The sequence below is a fragment of the Rhincodon typus genome, chromosome 5 (genome assembly GCF_021869965.1).
Source record: "Rhincodon typus isolate 14 chromosome 5, sRhiTyp1.1, whole genome shotgun sequence".
In the NCBI taxonomy this organism is placed as follows: domain Eukaryota; kingdom Metazoa; phylum Chordata; class Chondrichthyes; order Orectolobiformes; family Rhincodontidae; genus Rhincodon; species Rhincodon typus.
In genome coordinates this window covers 62453982-62478697 of record NC_063336.1, presented here as the reverse complement: position 1 = coordinate 62478697, position 24716 = coordinate 62453982, and the positions used below count along the sequence as shown (strand labels likewise).

Genomic DNA, 24716 nt, shown 5'->3' with positions numbered 1-24716 from the left:
CTCCACTTCGCTTTTTAAAAAAATATCCAGGACACTTCAGTGCCCGGGAATGCTAACTCCATCCAGGTTGGCTGCATCTAGTGGCCTGGCGTCCTTTAATGAAAATGGCACTGCTCTTCTTTCGACAAACCCATCCACCAGCATGTCCAAATCCGAGTCAGCGAAGTGAGAGGCGAGCCTCCCTTTCCGGGCCGTGTTGTTCGGGATAAGAAAGCAGGACCACAATGTGAGAGGCAGTTCCTGGCTTGGAGCATTTGAAGTGCTGTGCAGCTGTGTTGAAATATGGTGCTAGCAATGTGAATGTCACCAAATCCCTGCGGTAGTGAGCACCTCTCCTGCCTCACAATTTCACAGGTCAGGCCCTGAAAAGGCCGCTCGTGGCATCCATCAGCTCAAAACGGGATGACTGCTGGAGAACACAGGATATGAGCAACGGAAGACCACCACCGTGAATCTCAGACAAAAACCACTTTGCTCAAAAATGGGAACATTCAGCCCCACAGATCTAAAATTGTGAGTATATCGCCCATTGATTTTGCTCAATAGGTTACAGGACAGAATCAACAAGAAATGTTTGATCATTTCTGTTAGCAGATAAGACTTACAAGAATAATAGAATATGGCCAATTTCATCCTAAAAAAACACTACAGAAGCATAAACAGCCATATATCAGAAAAAAAGCCTACCTTTGGGAATGGCATGAAGTTTCGCAAGGGTATCATTTAAGGCTTTCAGCAAGTTTTTATTCTTTGTTGTACCATCATTTAGCCTATTTTGTAAGTTATTCAAGTCATCTCCTTTCTCTGAAAGACAAGGTCAAAAGCTTCAAGAAATGGCATCTATATAATGACACAGTTTGCTCAAACTGAATAAATTATTTGTTTGTACATTTCGAACTGTCTGTGTTGAATACAGTAGTTTCTTTTGTACTTTTAAACTGTTCAGGCTATAGTCAGGGATGGATGCACCATTCAATCAAATGAATCAGGCAGATCACCTTTGATGTGTGATCCATGTTTACTTTAATGTTCTCATGTACGGTTGCAATGGAATTTGATTTGATCTGATTTATTATTGTCACATGTACCTAGGTACAGTGAAAAGTTTTGTTTTGTGAGCAGTACAGGCAGATCATAGCACACAAAGTGCATTAGGGTAATAGAACAGAACGAAGAATAAAAAATTACGGCTGCAGGGAAGTTACACAAACAGCAAGATCAACATCAAATTCAAAATTTGAGAGGTCAATTCAGAAGTCTAACAACAAGTGCTCCAACACCATTTAGCTAAAACATTGAAAAATCAAAACGCTCCCCCATCTGATCACCATCCACTAACTCTTGCTTCAAAGTGTTTAACTCTGGACACTGACTGAATATTGAATTGTGACAGGACAGAATTGAGCTAGACTTTAAACCCTGACATTGTCAACAATTACTATGTAGACTCTCAAATTTGGTATGGTTCATTGAACAAAGTGTTACATTGACTGCTGGTATGCTTATGCCAGAAAGCATCAGTACATTTTGAAGATTGCAGAAAAATAAGCCCTTAGTTCACTAGGAAGTAAAGTTGGCTGAGAAGTCAAAATGTTTAAGGAATTACAGGCTAAGGTTGTTTGATCATAAGAATCATGCTCAGTACCAGAAATGGTAACCAGCCTATCATATCAGATGTTAAATTTTACTGGAATGCTACAGGCAAATTTAAACTCGACATAGGGCATGCTTTAAAGCAACAGACATCTGACAAGAACAACTAGTATAAAGAATGTGGCATTGCAGACTGTTGGAATAGATGATGCGTGTCACAAGTGAATCAGTAATTTTCGCACAACTGTTTCTCTCAACTCCAAGGGTCTTATTTCCTACAAAGCCTAGTGTACATTTGTCTGCTCAATATCTGTAAATGTAGCAAAACAAGGAATTAAACTGAACACCACCCCCCCCCCAGTTGCTGACCAGTTGGCCTTTTGTGAGAAGGAAAATAACAAAATATGCATTTCCTGGGCTGAGGCATTCTTTGAACAAAACATATTTTAACCCCAGAGGCACCGTAACAAATAGACAATACATAATAATATAAAATTAACAAATTTTAACTACAGCTTTAAACGGCTTTATTTTATTATGTTTTGGTTAGGTACTGACCCCCAAAGGGCTATTTATGTGTACATTTTCTTTCAATCATATATGACACTTTATAAATACAAATTCACTCTTTGCTTACCTTTTACATCTGTTCCCAAACGTTTGCCCTCGTTTAACTGTCTAAAGCTTTTCTGCAGTGAGCTCTTCGCAGTTTCCTTCAAAGATCCATCTGGACCAGATGCCTGATTAAGTGACAGCATTTTTTAAACCACTACATAAACGATGCAATGTTTACAATTTAATGATTACACCACTGTCTAACAATGTCCGGTTATTTATCAGAGCAAAATTGAGACACAGGAGAAAACAAAAACTGCTTTTGACTATTTGTAAGTATACTTCTGGGAAGATCACACAATTTCATCAATTGTTGTGATGAAATCCATTTCTAGCATTCTGTGAGAATGTCACCTTCAGGGTACACTCAGCTCTGTCACGACCCAATAGGATAATGCGCTGGAAATCAAGCCCCACTGTTCTCGCAGTGGTCACAAATGTTAAAATTTGATTAAACCACCAAAATGCCCAATTTTACCTACCTGTCCAATTCAGGTTTTAGAAAAAAGGCACACAAACAAGAAAATAACTATTTATTGTAATCTGACTGTTTCTTTTTTAATGATCAAAAAAGGCGGCACGCTGAGTAGCTAATTTATAACTCTATAAATCTACCCCTTTCTTAAAATCCCCATACACATTCCATTGTACACACGAAGAGATAAGGCAAAGCACATGTATTATGGATGAAGGAGGGAAAAAACAAATATTTTCTTCCATGCTTCTGAATTGTTCAGGCTATAGTTTAGGGGTGGATACACTATATAAACCATATGAATCAGGCAGATCACTCTTTAAGTAGCACAGTTCTGGCACCAGTCTGGATCACAGACAGCGATGAGTTGTTTTCCTTCAGCTTTCTTTTGACTTCTTTCAATTCTTTGATAATGACACGAGGCTGTGGATGCTTCGGTTCTCAGTTTTTCATTCACTGATTGAGGATTCACTCTTTCGGTGCCTCTGAAAGTGGTTTTTCCACTTTTCCTTTCAACAGGGAATTTGCAGACAGACCATCTTACAGAGAGAGACGAGGGAGAGTAGATAAATAATGGGGATTTTCTTCTGCTTCTCTGCACAGAAGTGGGAGGTTGGGCATGGGGTTTGGAATAGGTGAAGTGAGAAAGAGGTGGATACTTTTTTATCCCCACAGGCAGTATGTTCTTCCTGTATTTTCTACACTGAAGGCAGTATCCACCTGAGCAGGAGCCAATCAGGCATTTCACAGAATCCCTACAGTGTGGAAACAGGCCCTTCAAACCAACACCGACCCTCAGAGCACCCCACCCAGACCCATTCCCCTAAAACCCACCTAATTTAACATCCTTGAACATTATGGGCAATTTAGCATGGTTAATCCACCTAGCCTGCACATCTTTGGACTCTGGGAGGAAATCGGAGCATCCAGAGGAAACCCACGCAGACACAGGGAGAATGTGCAAATTCCACATAGACAGTCACCTGAGGGTGGAATCGAACCCAGATCCCTGGCGCTGTGAGGCAGCAGTGCTAACCACTGAGCCACCATGCTGTATTACTATAATGGGCCTTCCTGAGCCTAGAACAACTCCCGAATGAAAAATCTCTCAAAAGACTGTCTCTGGCCAAGATTACATACAGGCGGTGTCACTCTGTCTGGAATGCTCCCTCACTGTTTGAATAAGGCAACATTGTGGATAAAACTTACAATATGTTCCCGTAAGAGATAGCAAGAACTGCAGATGCTGGAGTCAGAGATAACACAGCAGGCCAGGCAGCATCAGAACAGCAGGAAAGCTGACATTTCGGGTAGGGACCCTTCCTCAGAAGAAGGGTCCTGACACAAAACGTCAATTTTCCTGCTCCTCTGATGCTGCCTGGCCTGCGGTGTTCCTCCAGCTCCACAATATGCTCCAGTAACTTGTTTTAAAGCCATTTTTGGTTTACAGTTCATAAACATAAAAGTGGCCTTTACAATTCCAAGGATGATACCATTGACTGGTTCAAAATGTTGGTAACTTTCAATTCTGCTCAGCAATGGGTGGGGGGTTTATTGCAAGGTTTCCACTGGTTCTCTCAGAACAGCTCAGCATCACTGCAGAGGTTTTCAAAGCTTACCGGCAATTGGAGAAAGAGACAAATGAGAACAGAAATGTTAACAGTGCTGCAGTTAGTGTACTGCTGGCAAGGCAGCTAAACTACACTGGGACTCAAGGAATTAAGAGCAGTTGGATGGCATAGTGTTGTTGGAACTTAGGTAGAATTTCTAGGCATAAATAGGCAGCTAAATGCTGGAGACAGCACTTAGAAGAAGTTCTAGGAAGCTGAGAAAGTGGGAAGATTATTAGCTCTGTGCTGGGACATGCTTTAAGGGGCTGAGAAGAAACCCATGAGCATTAATACTTCGATGTGTTGAGATAATGGAGGTTGAAAAAATCACAAGTGGTTTTTGCTTGATGCAACTGTTACGAACAAAAAAAATCCAAGGGAGACTGGCGTGGTGATGCTCTAAGTTAGTGAGGAGCTGAAGTTATGCTCATGAACAGCTAATAGAGGACAATTTTAGGGTTCAGGGTAGCATAGATGCAGGAAACGAAAGTGATTGATCAGAGCCAGAGCAATCACTTAGGTGATCCATGATGGAAAGGGAGTTTCAAGGCCAGGGTCAGCAAACGTGATTTATTTATCTTTTTTTTTAATTTATTCATTCATTCATCCATCCATCTACTTATTTATTTATTCATTCATTCATTTATTTATTTATTGATTATTACGAATTGTGATCCCTAATGAAATCTACAGAAAATCAACAATCCATCCTGGCATTAACATTTGGGGATTGTCGCTGAAAAATTTGTGATTCTGTCTTTATCAGATTTACTATCTGATGTGCATTGTGTGGTGCTCAAACAAGTTTATTCCTGATATTTACTACATGTTAATACTGGATGTTAGAAATAAGTCCTACAAATGTTATAGAATGCATTTCTGTTCTAATGTCATAAAGTTTATGGTTGCTTGTTCAAACCATGAACTATTGTGGCTTTATTCTCTTAGTACATCTCCTGGATCCTACAGTTTATCTACTTTAAAAATAAAAATAACTGGTCCCTAGCGAAATTATAACATAAATTTGGTGGCCTGGTCTGGGATGGTAACACAGTGCAGTATAGTTCTGGTGTGGCTACTGTTCTGTTACTACTCCATTAAATCTCTTGTTCTCATCCCTCGATCTCTATGTGCATTTGTGGTTTATTTTTCTCTCTCCTTGTGTACTTCTGGGTTCTCTCTCATGTGCCTATCCCCTTCTTACTTCTCACCCCTTTGTGTTCACTTCACTTACTTTGTCTGAACTTTTAACATTTGACTCTTTGCTTCCGAACTCTAAGATGTCGGCCTGATCATCTTTCTGGCTAAACTTTTCTCTCTGTATAAACACTCTATAAAATTTAGTTTTTCCCTCTCTAAACTTGTCTCTTTCCTTGTTTGGGCTGTGCTTGTCCAAACATCATATTCAGAGATGTGATACACACTTCTGGAGTCCCTAGGACTTGAACCCAGGCTTCTTGGCTCAGATGTAAGGACACTTCTTGTATCCCATAAGAACCCACTGAATTTATGCAGAGTGCATTCAGAAGTAGATTCAGGTAAGCTGTGCAGTAAATGAGTGATTTTGACAGTAGACGTAAAGATCAAGAGCTTAAGACCTCAAATCAAAATGTAAATCACAAAAATATTATCCAATAACTTCATCTGTAAAAGATGTTAATTCATCCAGAGCTTACAAATATATTTAATCCATACTTCTAAACAGAGTTACTTGCCCAATAAAAATGGGAACTCAAGTCTTCAATCACTCATTTGCCAACCAAATAAAACCTCTTTCATCTTGGATTTTACCTCATTGCTGAGGTTTCAGTGGTATTTATAATTACTGAGTTTGTTTATTTTAGTGAAACTGCGCTACTTTAACACGTTGTTTATCTGCATTAAATACCAAAGATTTGCTGCATGAATTGCATTATCTGCACTGATCTACTTGAAAAGGAAAGATCTTTGGGGCGAGGGTGCAACAACAACAAAATGCGATTGATTCAATGGCTTTTTCAGAGCTCACACAGGTATGATGAGTCAAATGGTCTCCTTCTGTGCTGTATGATTGTATGAACCTACCAGCTGCTTTCCTGCTGAATGCTCTCTCCATAGTTGCTTCTCATTGCTATCACACCATCCATTTTCCCTCTGATCAATATGTTGCATCTCACCACTTTGACTGAAACTAGCTGCTCTTAGTCCCTGAAAGCATTGCAAGAGAGTCTCAACCACAGGCCATACCTATCCCGTGTTGCTGACTGTGACTTACTTGTTGTTCCACTTGTTTATTTGGGAACAGGAGAAAGCCATTCAGTCCCTGAGGCTGCACTACCATTCAACTAGATGATGATTGATCTGTGGCTCAAGTACAAAACTTTTCCTACCTTGGAATGTGCATTTCTATTTCTGTTAGGCAAACAGATTTTTTCCATATTTAATTAATCACATCAATCAGTACAGAAATAGCGAAATGCGTGATTGTAAAGTGGTACATACTGGAAAATCCAAAAATGATCGAAATTCATATAAGAGTTCTTTATGTTACAAGGCAACCTTCTTCCTTACCAGTCTCACAGCTTGATTGGCTGTTTCCTTAGCTTCTTTCGCAACTTTTTCAGCTTCATCAATTTTATCTTTGATATTAGTATAAGCTCTGAAGGCTGCAGTTGCATTAAAGGATAGATTCTTCGCTTCAGCAAGGATACTGTTTTGTAAGAGAAAAACAACAGCAATGAAAAACAACTTTGAACATCTTTACATTTTCAAGTTCTTTAACAAAATGTTAAACATGTTGTTTTCTCAAATAAATTAGTTCAATTAGTGATATCTGATTGATTGTTTTTGCCTTTGCAAGGCATAAACACATAGCTCTACAGCAAAGATGATGAGGCAGGCCACCAAAATTGCCATTCACAGACAGCTACCTTATAAGTACTGTTCCTGGCAGGGATTGCCCTGTACCAAGATGCTAAAGACACTACGCTATGGTAGAGAGCAGGGCAAACTGGGGGCTCCAACATGTATTTCTGTGACTGTACGGAACCGTACACAATGCCAAATGCAGAAAATAGTGAGAAGACCCAGCAGGTCTATCCAAAAAGAGGAATATCAATGATCGCATTGCGGATGCTGGAAATTTGGAAAAGCTCCGCAGGTCTGGCAGCATCTGGGTTGAGAGAAACTGAGTTAATGTTCCTCAATGATCATCTTGCATCAGAACTTGATTCTTCATTAGAACATTCATTCTCGCGAATGATCTCCTCCAGAACAGTTAAATCGCATTTTCTCCTCGTTGATGCTGTTGGGCTTATTGGGCTGAAACTTATGGTGTGGAAAATGTTGTGAGAAATTGACCAGCTAAGAATCAGTCCAGCCTGCAGCAACAACGGGCTGAGGGTGGTGTTCTGAGATTGAAAGTGGGGCCTTGGCCTCCCACGTCCACCGTCCAGAGCCATCGGCCAATCTGTTTGGCTGGCAGCTCCAACATTGCCAGCAGCAGTAGTATTCAGTGCAGGGGGATGCAGGCAAGACTATGAAGAATACAGCCACAGATCCTGAGTGAACTAAGTCAAGGACATTGGGCAGGGAAGGTTTGCTCTCTCTTGGAGTGGCTGGGGTAGGGAGGACATGGAGGTGGGTTTTGAAGTATAGATGAGTAGAAAGGAAAGGGGTTTCTATCTTCTCATGGGGTGCTCTAATGGGAAAAGGGCACTCTCCAATGTCCCCATTGCTGACAACACACCCGGCTGAAACACATAATATTTAACCATTGAGATAGTTTCCCACTGTCATGCTGTCAATGCAGAATACTATCCACCACCAGCACACATCTTAAACTTGGGTAAATTCTGGGCATAACTTTCTGTCCTTTAACCAATGATTAGAAAATCATAGACTATGCCTTCCGAATTTCTGTTCTGTATTATCAGTGATTAAAACTTCCACGGTTGGCCAAAATCAGAAAATAAAGCCTACTGTGTGTTTGCAGCATGTACTGTTCAATATCTAATAATGTGTTTAATGCAGCATATTATTCTTTTCAAAGAACTTTTAAATAACATAGTGTTCTTTTTCTTTGAATTCTTAAGACTGTGAAAACTTAATTAACTCTCAGTTTCTTGGAAGTGTAAACTGATTTTCCTCTATCAAGAAATTTAAACTGATCGACACCGAACAAGCTTATTTCAAAATTTGTTTTGTAAAAAGGCTTTTGGTCCTTCTATTCTCAACTCTTGTACATCTCCTCATTGTCACCCCACCATTGAACTTCCTCCATTAACTTCTCTGTCACTGCATTATTGCACCTCTCCCTCTTAAGACTTTTCTCAAAATCAACTTCATTGACCAATCTGTTACTCACCTTTCCCAATATCATCATCTTTGGCTTGGAATCCATTTTAGTCCAATTAAACAAGGCAGATTTTAAACAAGGCCATGGGGGTCAAACCCTATTTTGAAATCAATTTGAAAATTATGGTCCAGTAGGTCACCTCACAATATTGGGAATTTACAATGGTCTGTGTGAGGGAGGAAATGGGAATTCTGGTCACTTGCAGCTACTGGCCCATTAAACTTCTTAAGAAGCTTGTTAAATGTCCCAGTCCAATGGGGAATGTGACTTTTTAATCTTTATTTCTGTACACGTGAACCATCTGGTGCATACCAGCACCTGACAGTTGCATTTATTGTAGAGACATCGAGAAGTTAAACTGACTTTATAGAAGAGTGAATTTTGATAGGCCCATGGTGTTGGGGCCAGAATTACATCATTTTGGTGTTTGTGTGGGACTTCCATCAACGCTCCACTTCCTGACCTCCTGATGAGCCGCCTGCTCTATACAGCAGGGTAGAGGCAAGCCCCAAGCTCCTACCTCCTTCGGGGGCACATGCCGTCTCTAATTGGATGCTGAGCTCAACTTCTGCCCATTCATCCCACTTATTTTAAAAATAATATCACAGATTTGGGGACCCTGAATTCATCCAGGTGTCGGGTCTTGACCCCATTTTGAAAATCCGGTTCCTGTTCTCTGAAGCACCTTGACTTGTTTCTTATATGTTACCTGTTTCTTACATGTTAAAAGTACTGTATAAATGTGGTCATTAACATACCCATCCAGAATTCCAGATGAGTCATTAAGTACTGCAGCATGATACTCTGCTCGAAGGACTAGTTCTGGAAGTTTCTCATCACGAATGCCAGCTGCCAGCTCATCCATTTTGTCTTTTAGCTTCCCAATTAATGGCTCTAAATGTTCTTGTTCACTAAGTTCCTGTAAATCAATGCAGAAATGTGCTTAATATAAACAACAGATAATTAGTTGTCACTTTTACTCATTATATTCAAAGTGTAGAAAAGATCCAGATATATTTCACAATGGAAACTAAATCAAAATACATAGCGATTTCTACATTGTGAATAAAATACTTGTGGCGTTTGGAGATTACAAGTGAAGTGGTTATGTTGCTGAATAAGTAATCCAAAGGTCTGAACTAATCATCCAGCAACTGTTGACAGAGAAATTCATTTCAAATTCAACCAGATGGAGTCTTTCAATTCAGTTAATTAAACAAATCTAGAATAATAAACTAGCATCTGCAATAGTGACTGTGAAACAACTAAATTGTTAAATACTACCTGGTTCACAATCGGGTTTTAGGGAAGGAAATAAGCTGTCCTTAACTGCAAAGAAGGAAAAATCATTTAAACTGGCAAATGTGACTTCCTAGTTCAACTCTGCTCATGTACTCAAGATTCAACTCCAGTACAACCAGTACATTAATTTCCAAGTATTAATGATATTTTTATAGCATTTCCCAGCATTTTTGTGATCACAGATCCACTGCAACGTGGAAACTCTTAGCTTCCCACTGGAGAGACCCAGTAAGGTCACTTACGCCCCCACAAGGGCAGTATAATGGACAAGGAATGTTGGGTTTGCCAATCATGTGTGCATTCCATGACTGAATAAAATATGCACACAATATATACACAGAATTTAGAAATTTACAAGGTCTGTACTGTCAGTTCCCTAAAACCTGGTTTCAGAGGAGTGAAAATGTTTTGTATCTCAGGTATCTAAACATAAATCGTTTTAATGTTTGGTCATATGTAAATTGCTCTCATTGATTTCCTTTGGAAATACAAATCCCTGGCATTTGCTTCACATATTTAACAAAAATAGATTCCAATAATGGGGTATGATAATCTACTGAAAGAGTTATGCACTAGTCTACATAGTGTTCTTGATACCATGCTTATGGCTTGGCACTATAAACTAGAGGGGACTGAAAGAAGGTATTTTGTATAGAACTCCCCATGCCGTGACATGAATGAAGAATATTACAAACAACCTGGATCATATCAATCCAGACTTATCAGTCATAACTGCCATGGGTAAAACTATCTTGTATTGTTCTGAAAGTTAAGTCGTTTATTCTATCGACTGATTAATGCTGAGAAACCTTTCTCTAATTGTTTCTATTACGTTCATGTAATAACTATGCACTGCCGATATGCAGTTAAGTTGCATTAATCATTATTAATTTATGCTATTCATTTTTTATTACTTACAGTTAATCCCAAAGAAATTTTTTCCAAAAGCTGCTTCGCTGCAGCTATAAGATAATGACCTTCATTAAGGACATCTTCTGTATCCTTTTTACCACCTTCAACTGCCTGTTTCCTTTTCTGAATTCAAATAATAGGAAAGAAGAAATCAGCTCTTACAACACGAGAAAATACATTCATTGTTTGGCACACATTTCAGCCCTATAAGCATTTTATACATGGAACTAGTAACTTTTCCAGCTGGAAAACAGAACTTTGAGGCATAAAAATGTGACAGAGGCATTCTTCAAACTGTTCAGTCTATCAAAACAACACAAATAAACAAAGTCTCACATCTAGTAGGGCTGGAATCATCTGAAGTTCTTTTGAATCGACTGTTCAGAGATGTAAATGACACACCTCTGGAGGACATAGGACTTGAACCCAAGCCCTTGGTTTAAAGGTAACCTAACTTTTGAATTTCTGCCATTGTGGCAAAGAAGATATATCTAAAATTGATTCAGAGATAGTGGGAACTGCCGATGCTGGAGAATCATCCACTTCACTAACATCTTCCACTCCATCTTAAGTTCACCTGGACCATCTCCAATACCTCTCTCTCCTTCCTGGACATCCCTGTGTCCATCTCTAGCAGCCATCTAGAAACTGATATCTATTTCAAGCCTACCGACTCCCACAGCTACCTAGAATACACCTCCTTTCACCCACCTTCCTGCAAAAATGCCACCCCCTATTCCCAATTCCTTTGCCTCCGCCGCATCTGCTCCCGAGATGAGGCATTCCACTCCCGGACATCCCAGATGTCCTCGTTTTTCAAGGACCGCAACTTCCCCTCCAGAGTGGTCGAAATGCCCTCGACCGTGTCTCTCGCATTTCCCTCAACTCATCCCTCACACACCCTCCCCGCAACAACTAAAACAGAATCCCCCTCGTCCTCACGTACCACCCCACCAACCTCCGGATCCAACGCATCATCCTCCGGCACTTCCACCATCTGCAATCTGACCCCACTACCAAAGACATTTTTCCCTCCCCACCCTTATCTGCTTTCCGGAGGGACCATTCTCTCCGTGACTCCCTTCTCCGCTCCACACTCCCCACCAGCCCCACCTGGCACTTGTCCCTGCAACCACAGGAAGTGCTACACTGCCCCACATCTCCCCCCTCACCCCCATCCCAGGCCCCAAGAAGACCTTCCACATCAAGCAGAAGTTCACCTGCACATCTGCTAATGTGGTATACTGTATCCGCTGTTCCCGATGTGGCCTCCTCTACATTGGGGAAACCAAGCGGAGGCTTGGAGACTGCTTTGTGGAACACCTACGCTTGGTTCGCGACAAACGACTGCACCTCCCAGTCATGAACCATTTCAACTCCCCCTCCCACTCCTTGAACGACATGTCCATCCTGGGCCTCCTCCAGTGCCACAGCGATGCCACCCAAAGGTTGCAGGAACAGCACCTCATATTTCACTTGGGAACCCTGCAGCCCAATGGTCTCAATGTGGCCTTCACAAGCTTCAAAATCTCCCCTCCCCGACCGCATCCCAAAACCAGCCCAGCTCGTCTGCACCTCCCTAACCTGTCCGTCGTTCCTCCCACCTATCCCCTCCTCCCATCTCAACCTCCACCCCCACCTCCTACCTACCAGCCTCATCCCGCCTCCTTGACCTGTTTGTCCTCCCTGGACTCACCTATCCCCACCCTAAAGTCCCACCTACACTCACCTTTACTGGCTCCATCCCTGCCTCTTTGACCTGTCTGTCTCCTCTCCACCTATCCGCTCCTTTATCCATCTTCCATCCACCTCCCCCTCTCTCTATTTATTTCAGAATCCCCTTCCCCTCCCCCATTTCTGAAGAAGTGTCCAGACCCAAAATGTCAGCTTTCCTGCTCCTCTGATGCTGCTTGGCCTGCTGTGTTCATCTAGCTCTACACCTTGTTATATCTAAAATTGCTTGCCTACATTTTCAGCTTTGAGGACAGAGTTTGTTTAACTGTTCCAGAGCACCATCCTAGAGATCTACAAGTAAGTGTTTAACTTCTTGCAACACCAAAGATCATTTTCTAAGTGGACATCTATGCATGCAAAAGGATTGCCTAGATACTATCACCCATTTATCTACAAAAGTCCTGTGCCATTTCTGAACAGCCAAGGCATTGTCTCTGTTACTCTATCAGATATTTAGAAAACTTATTTTTTGCCTCAAACTGAGAAATACTGAATGCCATGGTGTGAGAAATTATGAACAGAACAGCAAAAATGACATAATGTACGCAGTTTTCAAACAGCCAATGCTTTGAAAACAAATTGATTTAAAGTCCCCAAATCTGGTATATACAAATACAAGAGGGCGACTGTAATAACTGCACAGAGGTCGGTGTTCCGTGACTAAGTCATCCTTATTTCCTCATGTATAGTACACTGACTGTGGCTAGCCAGCTCGGAGTCAATCCTCAAGTGAGGAGATTCTAATCTTCTGGTTATATTGCTCAGCCAGGGCCCAAGCTAACAACCCCAACCAAGAACCTCATAGTTAACAAGGTCCATCTGGTTGCCATCACGACAGGGATTCTCCTTGAATAGATGAAATTCCAGGAAAACTGAATCTCTTCCCATCCCTTCTTATCCTGCCACATGGTATTCTCCAGGCACATGAATATCTGCATGAGGGTGGCAAACTCCCGCAACCAGATCTGAACCCACCAGTGACAGCAAGAAAACTTTGGTGATGCTGAACTGAGGACAGTTCTGGAACTGTAGCCCAGTAAAGAAACTGACATCTTCAGGATACAATTAGAAGGTGAGAGTGAGGTAACAGGAAAACAATTAGAAGTCTGAATATATTAACATTTCACAAGATGGAACAGAATCTTCCTTTTAGGACAATGTGGGACTAAAACCAAGAGTGGAGTGGGGACGGCCAGTGGGCCCAGAGAGGAGTGGGGATGGCCACTGGGCCCGGAGTGGAGTGGGGACGACCAGAGGGCCCGGAGTGGAGTGGGGACGGCCAGTGGGCCCAGAGTGAGTAGGGACACAAGTGGGCCCAGAGAGGAGTGGGGACGGCCAGTGGGCCCGGAGAGGAGTGGGGACGGCCAGTGGGTCCAGAGTGGAGTGGGGACGGCCAGTGGGCCCGGAGTGGAGTGGGGACGGCCAGTGGGCCCAGTGTGAGTGGGGACGGCCAGTGGGCCAGAGTGAGTGGGGACGGCCAGTGGGCCCGGAGTGCAGTGGGGACGGCCAGTGGGCCCGGAGTGCAGTGGGGACAGCCAGTAGGCCTGGAGTGGAGTGGGGACAGCCAGTAGGCCCGGAGTGGAGTGGGGACGGCGAGTGGGCCCAGAGTGGAGTGGGGACGGCGAGTGGGCCCAGAGTGGAGTGGGGACAGCCAGTGGGCCCAGAGTGAGTGGGGACGGCCAGTGGGCCTGGAGAGGAGTGGGGACAGCGAGTGGGCCCAGAGTGAGTGGGGACGGCCAGTGGGCCCAGAGCGAGTGGCGACAGCCAGTGGGCCAGAGTGAGTCGGGACGGCCAGTGGGCCCGGAGTACAATGGGGACGGCCAGTGGGCCTGGAGTGGAGTGGGGATGGCCAGTGGGCTCAGAGTGAGTGGGGATGGCCAGTAGGCCCAGAGTGGAGTGGGGACAGCCAGTGGGCCCAGAGAGGAGTGGGGGCGTCCAGTGGGCCCGAAGTGGAGTGGGGATGGCCAGTAGGCCCGGAATGCAGTGGGGATGGCCAGTGGGCCCAGAGAGGAGTGTTGTCAGCCAGTCGGCCCAGAGAGGAGTGGGGACAGCCAGTGGTTCCAGAGAGGAGTGGGGACGGCCAGTGGGCCCAGAGTGAGTGGGGACGGCCAGTGGGCCCGGAGTGGAGTGGGGACGGCCAGTGGGCCCAGAGAGGAGTGGGGACGGCCAGTGGGCCCAGAGAGGAGTGGGAACGGCCAGTGGGCCCGGAGTGGAGTGGGGACTGTGGTCACTGGACCCGGAGTGGAGTGGGGATGACCAGTGGGTCCAGAGTGAAGATGGCTACTGATTGTGAACCAATGGCACCTGGTCAGACCACATGGAAGCCCTCATAGAAAGACTGTAGTGTCCATCTTCTTAGCCTTATTTCTTATTTTCCTAACTTATAATTGTACTATGTGTATCTGTAACTTAGTGTAACCTTTTCCTTTATTCTCTCTATTTTTGTACCTAAGATTTGTACTTTGTACCTAAGATGGCACCATGTATTGGCGACACTGTACACTTTTCACTGCACTCCTGTTCTTTTGTAACTTGAGTGCACGTGACAATAAACCTAATTCTAATTCTAAATTCTAAATAATGTCCTGAAATGCTTCCATCCTTCTTCAGGAGAAGAATGCATACAACCAGAACAACCTCGCATGTGCGCTGTGGGTGGGGAGAGATGCCTGACTTCTGACACCTTTTGAGGAGCAGGCCATCAAATTGACAGGGAGAATGTGACAGATCTAATGAGGAGTTTGGATATTGACAACCAGCAAGTGAAAAAGCCTCTAAGCAGCTACTTCCAACAGCATATCAAGCATCAATGTCTCAATAAAACCTCGGTAGGGAGGGCAACTCCCAATACTAACAAATCATCTCCTTATGCAGCCTCTGGATCCCACTCTCAAGCCAGACAAAATTAAAAGCCCCAGCAGCCAGGTCCATCTCTATTGACACTTAGCCTGCATCTCTGAGGAGGAACAGTTATAAGCCTGGAGCATCCCAACCTCCCCCAGTATAAAGGCATTCACCTCGGTAGCTAATCTATCGCCAGTAGGCTCAAATGAGCACAGCACTGACATGGACGCACAGCCAGAGGAGACAGAAAGTGCTGAGGTCTCTGACACTCGGAGGACTGCTGTTGAACATGCCACTGCACAGCCCAGTGCAGATGATGGGCCTCTGGACTCAGCCTTGAATGAGCTGATTTTGATGCAGGAGTAAGCAGGAGAACTTCTGCCAGAGGTGCCAGAGATCATGCACAGACTGCAGTGAAGGGCAGAGGAGCCCTGCCCAGGTTTGTCTGCCTTTGAGTTTCAGCATGCAAGCACATGATTGCCTCCTTGAACTGGGTGGAGAGCTAGGTCCAGCAGAATAGTGAGTTTTAGCTGGACATACGCGGGATTTTCACTTCATCACCCCAAGCATTCACTGGCTCACCAGTGTGGGAAAAGGGGGCCTCAACCTCACTCCAGTTGTCCCATTCCTCAATGGGTGAGGAAGTGCCACTGCATGCCAGCAAGGAGGAGAAGCAACAGACAAGAAATCAGGGATTGCTATCTCAGGACACTCCAGAGGTGCCCTGCCACACCAACACCCCTCTTTATCAGGCCAGCCTGAGAAGGGTGTCACCACACCAATGCAGATGTATATTGTTGAGTGTCAGTTTTGAATGCCTCAGTTGGGTACATTGGCAGTCGATAGGAATATATGCAAACTAATCTGGAGTCCCTCCCATTTGCACTGTGCATTATTTAACAGACCTTCTTTCGGAAACAATTTTGAGAAAGATGGCGGTTTTAAACTTTACCTTCAACTCTTTCACCCTCTTTCTCCCCATAACTGAAGGTGGCCTTCTCTTTCCTCTGGTATTCCCTCTGTCCTTCTTCAATCTCCCTATGACTATGGGTCTCCACTGAACTTTCTGTTTTTTCAACCAATCCCATTCCCTCTTAAATCTCCTCGCCCAGCCTCACCATGTCCTCCATCACTCCTTAGACTTGTTTTCCCTTCCCAAGATTAACCCATTGTGTTACTCAATGAGATCTGTCACTCGTCCCCTTCCTTGTCCCTTTCACTGTGACTCTCCTGTCCACATCTCAATTTCCGGACCTCTGTTCCTACGGATCCTTCCAATGTCCTGCGACAATCATGCCCTGTAAGTTCCATCCCTTCTGTTCCGTTCTACACAGTCCACCTTTATCTGTCAAGCCCCTTTTCAAGACAGTCTCCTCTTCAGTATTGCCCCCTTTTAATTTCAGACTGCCTTTCAGTTGAGCCCCACTTGTCTGCCCCACTGAGGTTCAGTGTGGCTGCTTTGCTTGCGTTAGAGTGCCCTGTCAGCCTTCATCCCATACACTGTCAGTGTTTAACTGCAACAAGCAAGAGTGCATATGACTGAGACTTCCCATGAGCCAGGTGACCTATTGAGCCTTCACGCATTACACTGCAAGGATTTGCACAAAAAAACTTGGTTCTGAAGAAACCAAGTTACTTCAAGTTACCAAAGAAACCATTTTATCCTCTCCAGAGCTTGGAGGAATAAGTTTACCCCACCCAGTATTGACTTCATGTATATAGTCAGGTTTGTGAACACATTTGTTCCCCACTTTTACGTAACAAAATTGTACCCGTGAATGTAATTCCAGTAGGATGTGGTGTTAATCAGTATTCACAACATGCTGACGAATGCAAAAGAAGTTCCCAAAACACAAAGGTCAGGTAGATGACTGGTTTGACGGGTTCCAAAAACTTAACGGAAAATCTTTAACCACTGAATCTTTGACCCTTGCTCAATTAATTTCTCTGGCCTGCCCTTCTAAAAATTCCGGGTGGGCACTGAAGATTCCACCCATTGTCTCATACTGCAAGTGCACTCATTCACTGCCTTTAATGTAGAAACTGTTCAAAGATGCTTTTAGGAGGGGTAGAGGCAGTGGTGAGTAATAGATAGGGGTATGAATACCAAATCATGGAAAGTGAGAAGAAATGACTAAAACCTTGGTTGAAATGATAGGATTGGAGAAGGTAGTTAAGGGATGAGATGAAATTGCACAGTGAAAGGGGTTCAGGAAGGGAGTACAACTAAGGTGTATGTAATAATTATCTACCTCCAATGCAGTCATGTTTCTCTGATTAACAGCAGACAAGTGGTTGGTCTCCTTGATTTTTTCTTGCGCTTCTTTCAATAGCTCCTGGGCTTCATCAAAATTGTTTTTGTAATCAGCGAGTTTCTTCTTAACCTCATCCTTCAGCCCTTGAGTCGTCTTATGTGGATTGTTGAACAACTTTTTCACTCTCTCTAATAGTGCGTTGGCTGCGCTGAAGTCCAGAAAAAAATTAAGATATTATTACAACGGGAAAATGTTTATACTTTAGAATATAAATCAATAAGGGCTGGTTTTCATAACCCTTCCCTCAGGATATGCACAATTTTTTTTCCCCAAGTACAAAAGCATTTTGCAATATCTCTGCCCACATTATGTTGCCAGTTTCTAGAGCTTTCCAATGGAGGTGGGAGATGGATTTTAGTTTTAGCTTTCAGTAGGGTTGCGAAAGCTGCTACATGTCCTTCTCTTTTTGCCACAACGAAAAACCAGGGTTCTCGTCCTGCTGCTAGAATTGCATGTGAGACAATCTATATTACTGAATTTGTCTTTGCCAAGGGTGTGGCTACGGGATGTTACTATATTGGAATAGTTAATTAGTAGCTTATTATTTTGTTAATCATTTTGATAGAGTTACAGTTAAGCCAATTCTTTTATTTTTATTTTGTCTGTATTTTAACTACAGTGTATGAATAAAATATGTTTTCCTTCAAGCCTGATAGTTTGACCAATTGAATTGCATCTAGAATGCAACACTTGGCACTTGCCGTTAAAATAAGAAAAAATGTTAGGGTGAAGGCTATCTCCTTGACATGTTTAGAGGGGTTTGGTCTGGTCTATAACAGTGGTTATAGAGGGAAAGTCTGGAGAGCCAGCACTCCTACTTACTCCAATACCCTTGAAGTCGTTTAAAACATACCTTGCTGATGAAATTTTGAGAATAGCATATGGAAGACTGGACAGGCAGAGGATGATGCATGTTCCACTCAGTTCTGTCCTAAAAGTACAATCTGGATCCTAGAGAACTATCAAAAAAGCAACTGAAGCATTCAGTTATTGAAGCCTTTAGAAATGCCAACAGTCAGTGTTGGCATTAAGAATATAGTAAGGTTACAGATCCTATTTTGAAGCCACTGACCCTTTGTTAACTCCGATTTGGTCAAGTTAAAAACAGCAGCTCCTAGGAACCAGTCTTGTGATACTTTTCTCTGAACTGTTTCAATTGTTCAAATGACTTTCTTTGTTTCTCCGCAAGCAAAACTGAACTGTGCTCATGCTCACTCTCAAGAGTTCCTTCAACTCCTTGACTTTCCCTACATCACTAACTTGACTATTTGACAATGAGTTTCTGAATCTAAATTACTGAAGCAAATTTGAGATATATTAGTGGCCCCAACATAAAACTGGTGTGGAGGTGGAGGAAGCAGTACTTTCAAATCTACCCCAATGGAGACATAATTCCTCAGCAAACAGTCAATGATTTTTAAGCTTCAGCTAGTTTCTTGTTACTTCCTACGGTCCATCCTGAATCACAATTTTGAGTTTAACTCATGGAGCTTGAAGTTGAAATTTTGTCAAATAATTGAGGTACAGCAATCATAGGGCTTACACTATTCACTCTGAAAAGTTTAGGAGATTTGTCAGAATGCAATTTTCCTGTCTAAAGCCATATTGATCGCAATTTACTCGGTTATTCTTGTACAAGCTTCAAACTTTCTTCTGATAACTGATTCTATTATTTTACAACTTATCTTACTGAACTTATCCTTTTTCAATCTATTGACACAGCTCACATATTTCTTCCTAGCAACTCTCAGTAAACTGGGATAAATACCATTTATTTTTGAAGATTTATTTTCAATCCTTTAAGCCTGTCTTGGACTTCCAACACCGTAGTTAACATTGTTTTAAATTGTATATTGTTCATGGGTTCTACTTTAAATACATTTGAGGAAGGAATCGCTCAGAATATTCAGTATTTTCTGCTTGTCTGCAGTTGCAAGCCTCTGTTTATTTTATGGTTCACACTTCTCCCAAACAATTTCCTTGCTGTTGTGTTCCTAAAGAAATGTTGTTATATTCTGCCTCAGCTGTTTTGCTATTCTCTAGAGCACTATAAAAACCTTCACTTCATCTGTTTGGTGTGTTTTTGCTTGTTCTTTTGCTTATCCCAATGAGTCATTTCCTCTTTTTCCCTCCAGAATTTGCAATTTGCCATCACCATTTTAATTAAATCAATATAGTAAATGATTGTTTTGGAAATCTTAAGTTTACAAATAATATCTTGAGTTCTCATTAAACAAAATTTAACTCAGGTTACAGTATGTAATAAGACTCAAACTACATACTCAAGTTCATCTTCAACCATTTCCTCATGTTTATCAAATGATCTGCCATTCATCTCTGCTATCATCTTTTCAATGTCTTGCTGAATGTGCTGTAGATTTTTGTCTGTGACCCCATCCTTGATTCGAAATGTTTCATTTATTTTTTTAGCTTTCTCTTTTAAATCTAGAAAAACAAAGAAAAGCAGGCAATTTTCAATCATTAAATTTCAATAGAGTTGGAGACTTCCATGTATATATTACTTTCATTATAACATCTCTCAGAAATGTGGAAAATACTTCACATAAAAGAATCACATTGGAAAGCAGTTCTGATTGTGTCAGTGTTATTTTGCATGTATCAATAAAACTTAAGATGAATAACCACTTCATTTGTTTTTGGCATTGGCAGAAAGTAACCAAACTCTTTGCTCCTCTTGATTTGTGTGTAGAATCTTTATGATTTGTCAACAACACGAAAATTGAAAAAACAAGCAGGCTTCGGTTTAATCTCACCACAAAAACAAGCCTTTCAACAGTGAAGCGCTCTCTCAATACCTGCAATACTATGTTATCTGGGTAACCTTGATTATTTATGATAGCACACAATCGTCTGAGGTTAGTTACCAACTGTGCTGAGTTTAGATTTAGATTTATTTAACATTGTCACTTGTACCTAGGTACAATGAAAAGTGTATCATGTCACCACATTCCAGAGCCATCTAGGATTACAGATCTAATTACTGAATAAATTGAACAAATAGTAAAATACTGAATAAATTAATAATAAATTGATATTACTAAAACTGAAACAGCTTCAAAAGTTTATCTTGCCCTCTCTGTAGACTTTACCCTCTCTGCTCCTCCTGTCGTGTCGTCTGACAGTATCCTGCCAATGTGCTCCTTTTCTGCTGCCACCAGCACTGCCCCTTCTGCGTCCGCCTTCTCCGAGTTGGAGATGGACACTCTGCGTGTGTCCTGCAGCTCATCCAATACTGGACATCGACCAATGGGGGCCCTGCCTCATCTTCTGACGCCGCCACCGGAGATGGAGCGGGGTTGGAGATACACAGGTCCCTGGCCTCCCGCAGGAGAACATCAGGAGGCCCCAGGGCAACAAAAACCAAAACTAACGTGACCAAGCTACTGAGCCAGAAAGACGACGATAAAGCTGTGCGGATGCTGCTAAGGTGCCGAACACTGCCATCCTTGCTGCCATCTTGGATGTGGCACAGCAGGGATTATTTCACAAATTTGTGATCTCAGACTGGCATGACAACAGCATACACCAGAAATTTTCACTCATGGTAGTTGGTTGATCAATTTAATTGGATGGAAAATTACAAGCTGAGCATGTCTGAGTTCCTGATGGTCACTCCAGTGACCAGTGTTGCTACAGGGAGCATACTGTTGTAAATTTAGTCTTAATATTTTTATTTATGTTTAATTCTAAACACAGAACAGCAGAATCCATACTTACTGATTCCTATCTGATTTGGTAATAATGAAAAAACAAATGAATGTTTAATAGAACATAGAACATAGAATAGTACAGCACAGTACAGGCCCTTTGGCCCATGATGTTGTGCCGACCTATTATCCTACTAAGATCAACCTACCCTGCATATCCTACATTTTACTATCCTCCATGTGCCTATCCAAGAGTCGTTTAAAAGTCTCTAAAGTATCTGACTCCACTACCACTGCTGGCAGCGCATTCCACACGCCCACCACTCTCTGTGCGAAGAACCTACCTCTGATATCTCCCCTATACCTTCCTCCAATCACCTGAAAATTATGCCCCCTCGTAATTGTCATTTCCGCCCTGGGAAAATGTCTCAGACTATCCACTCTATCTATGCCTCTCATCATCTTGTACACCTCTATCAAGTCACCTCTCATCCTTCTTCGCTCCAATGAAAAAAGCCCTAGCTCCCTCAACCTTTCCTCATAACACCTGCCCTCCAGTCCAGGCAGCATCCTGGTAAATCTCCTCTGCACCCTCTCTAAAGCTTTCCATCTTTCTGATAATGAGGTGACCAGAACTGAAAACAATATTCCAAGTGTGGTCTAACCAGAGCTTTATAGAACTGCAGCATAACCTCACAGCTCTTAAACTCAATTCCTCTGCCAATGAAAGCCAACACACCATACGCCTTCTTTACAACCCTATCAACTTGGGTAGCGACTTTGAGGGATCTATGGACGTGGGCCCCAAGATCCCTCTGTTCCTCCACACTGCCGAGAATCCTGCCTTTAACCCTGTATTCTGCATTCAAATTCGACCTTCCAAAATTAATCACTTCACACTTTTCTGGGTTGAATTCCATTTGCCACTTCTTTGCCCAGCTCTGCATCCTGTCACTATCCCATTGCAACCTACAACAGCCCTCCACGCTGTCCACAACTTCAGCAAGCTTCGTGTCATTGGCAAACTTACTAACCCCATCTTTCCACTTCCTCATCCAAGTCATTTATAAAGATCACAAAGAGCAGAGATCCCAGAACAGATCCCTGCGGAACACCACTGGTCACTGAGCTCCAGGCTGAATATTTTCCATCTACTACCACCCTCTGTCTTCTATTGGACAGCCAGTTTTGTATCCAGACAGCCAAATTTCCCTGAATCCCATGCCTCCTTAATTTCTGAATGAGCCTACCATGTGGAACCTTATCAAATGCCTTGCTAAAATCCACATACACCACATCCACTGCTTGACCTCCGTCAATGTGTTTTGTCACATCCTCAAAGAATTCAATAAGGCTTGTGAGGAATGACCTGCCCCTCATAAAGCAATGCAGACTACTTCTAATCAAACTGTGCTTTTCCAAATAATCATAAATACTATCTCTCAGAATCCTCCCCAATAATTTGCCCACCTCAAGAGTAAGACTGACTGGTCTGAAATTCCCAGGATTATCCCTATTCCCTTTCTTGAACAAGGGAATGACATTTGCCACCCTACAATCTTCTGGTACTACTCTATTGGACAGTGAGGATGCAAAGATCATCGCCAAACGTGCAGCAATTTCTTCCCTCACTTCCCGTATTAACCTTGCATATGTCCCGTCTGGCCCGGGGACTTAACTATCCTCATGTTTTTCAAAATTTCTAGCACATCCTCTTTCCTAGCATCAACCTGTTTGAGCATATCTGCCTGTTTCATGCTGTCCTCACAAACGTCAAGGTCCCTCTTACTGGTGAATACTGAAGCAAAGTATTCATTAAGGACCTCCCCTACCTCCTCTGACTCCACGCACAAGTTCTCTTCACTATCCCTGATTGGCCCTACCCTCACTCTGGCCATCCTCTTGTTCTCACATAAGCATAGAACACCTTAGGGTTTTCCTTGATCCTACCCGCCGAGGTTTTCTCATACCCCCTTCTAGATCTCCTATGTCCATTCTTCAGTTCCTTCCTGGCTACTTTGTAGACCTCTAGAGCCCTGTCCAATCCTTGCTTCCTCAACCTTAAGTAAGCTTCCTTCTTCCTCTTGACTAGGTGTTCCACTTGTCTTGTCATCCAAGGTTCCTTCACCTTACCATCTTTTCCTTGCCTCAGTGGGACAAACCTATCCAGTACTTGTAGCAACTGCTCCCTAAACAACCTCCACATTTCTGTCGTTCTGTTCTGTATGGGTTTGTACATGGGGTCCAATTCTGTTTGTTTGTTGATTGCATTATGGGTTGAGAATCATGCCTCGTGGAATTCCTGTGCGTGTCCATGCTTGGCTTGGACTACTATGGTTACCTTGTCCCAGTTAAACTGATAGCTTTTATTGTCCGAGTGTACTGATATTCGGGCGAGTTCGTCGTGTCACGTATTCTGGTGTTTAAAGCTTGCAATACTTTGCAGAAGCAAGTTTAAATAGTGTAAGAGAACACTGTTTGAATTTACCAGGGTCTCATCTTTCTTTCACAACACAATTCTTAGAGTCATACAGCATGGACACAGATCCGTCAGTCCAAACAGTCCATGCCGACCATGTTCCTGAATTAAACCGGTCCCACCTGCCTGCGCATGGCCCATATCCCTCCAAACCTTTCCGATTCATGAATTTATTCAAATGTCTTAAAAGCATTCTAACCGTACCTGCATCCAACACTTACTCTGGCAGTTCATTCCTCACACGAACCATTCATGTCCTTAAAAATATGGCCCCTAGTTTGAACTCCCCCACTCTAGGGAAAAGATCCTGGTCATTCACCTTATCAATGCTCCTTGTGATTTAATAAGCCTCAATGAGGTCACCCCTCAACCTCCTACACTCCACCATTGCAAATGAGAAAATAATGCATTGAAAATGCCAACCCATCTCTCCCACACAAAAAAAAAGTCCTGAACAAACTCAGCAGGTTTGGCAGCATCTGCAGAGAGAAACAAAGTTAACATTTCTAATCCAACATGGCCCCTTTTCAGAACAGAGTTGTTCGCACACTGCCTGATGTGCTGTGCACACAAGTCAGCTCGGAACTGGCTTCACTAAGCAAATTTCTCCACATTTAAACCTGCTCATCCACCCCACTCTCAAATTCACATGCTCCTCCAAATTTAAAATTTACCTTTTAGGCAGAGACTGACACTTAGCTAAGTGGTAGTAGGAACTGCAGATGCTGGAGAATCTGAGATAACAAGGTGTAGAGCTGGATGAACACAGCAGGCCAAGCAGCATCAGAGGAGCAGGAAGGCTGACGTTTCGGGCCTAGACCCTTCTTCAGAAA

The 24716-nt window shown here is 42.7% G+C and overlaps 1 protein-coding gene across 1 annotated transcript in view; it reads right to left on the bottom strand.

The window, feature by feature from the left end:
- LOC109914682 (laminin subunit alpha-2-like) overlaps positions 1 to 24716 on the bottom strand; it is a 378683-nt gene that overhangs the window by 68320 nt on the left and 285647 nt on the right. The window contains exons 37-43 of the mRNA XM_048597042.1: positions 20019 to 20181; positions 17674 to 17884; positions 10850 to 10966; positions 9388 to 9548; positions 6844 to 6982; positions 2231 to 2333; positions 688 to 804 (exon numbers count right to left, since the gene is read on the bottom strand). Of these exons, the coding sequence (XP_048452999.1) occupies positions 688 to 804; positions 2231 to 2333; positions 6844 to 6982; positions 9388 to 9548; positions 10850 to 10966; positions 17674 to 17884; positions 20019 to 20181 (1011 nt within the window). The remainder of the gene's footprint in view (positions 1 to 687; positions 805 to 2230; positions 2334 to 6843; positions 6983 to 9387; positions 9549 to 10849; positions 10967 to 17673; positions 17885 to 20018; positions 20182 to 24716) is intronic.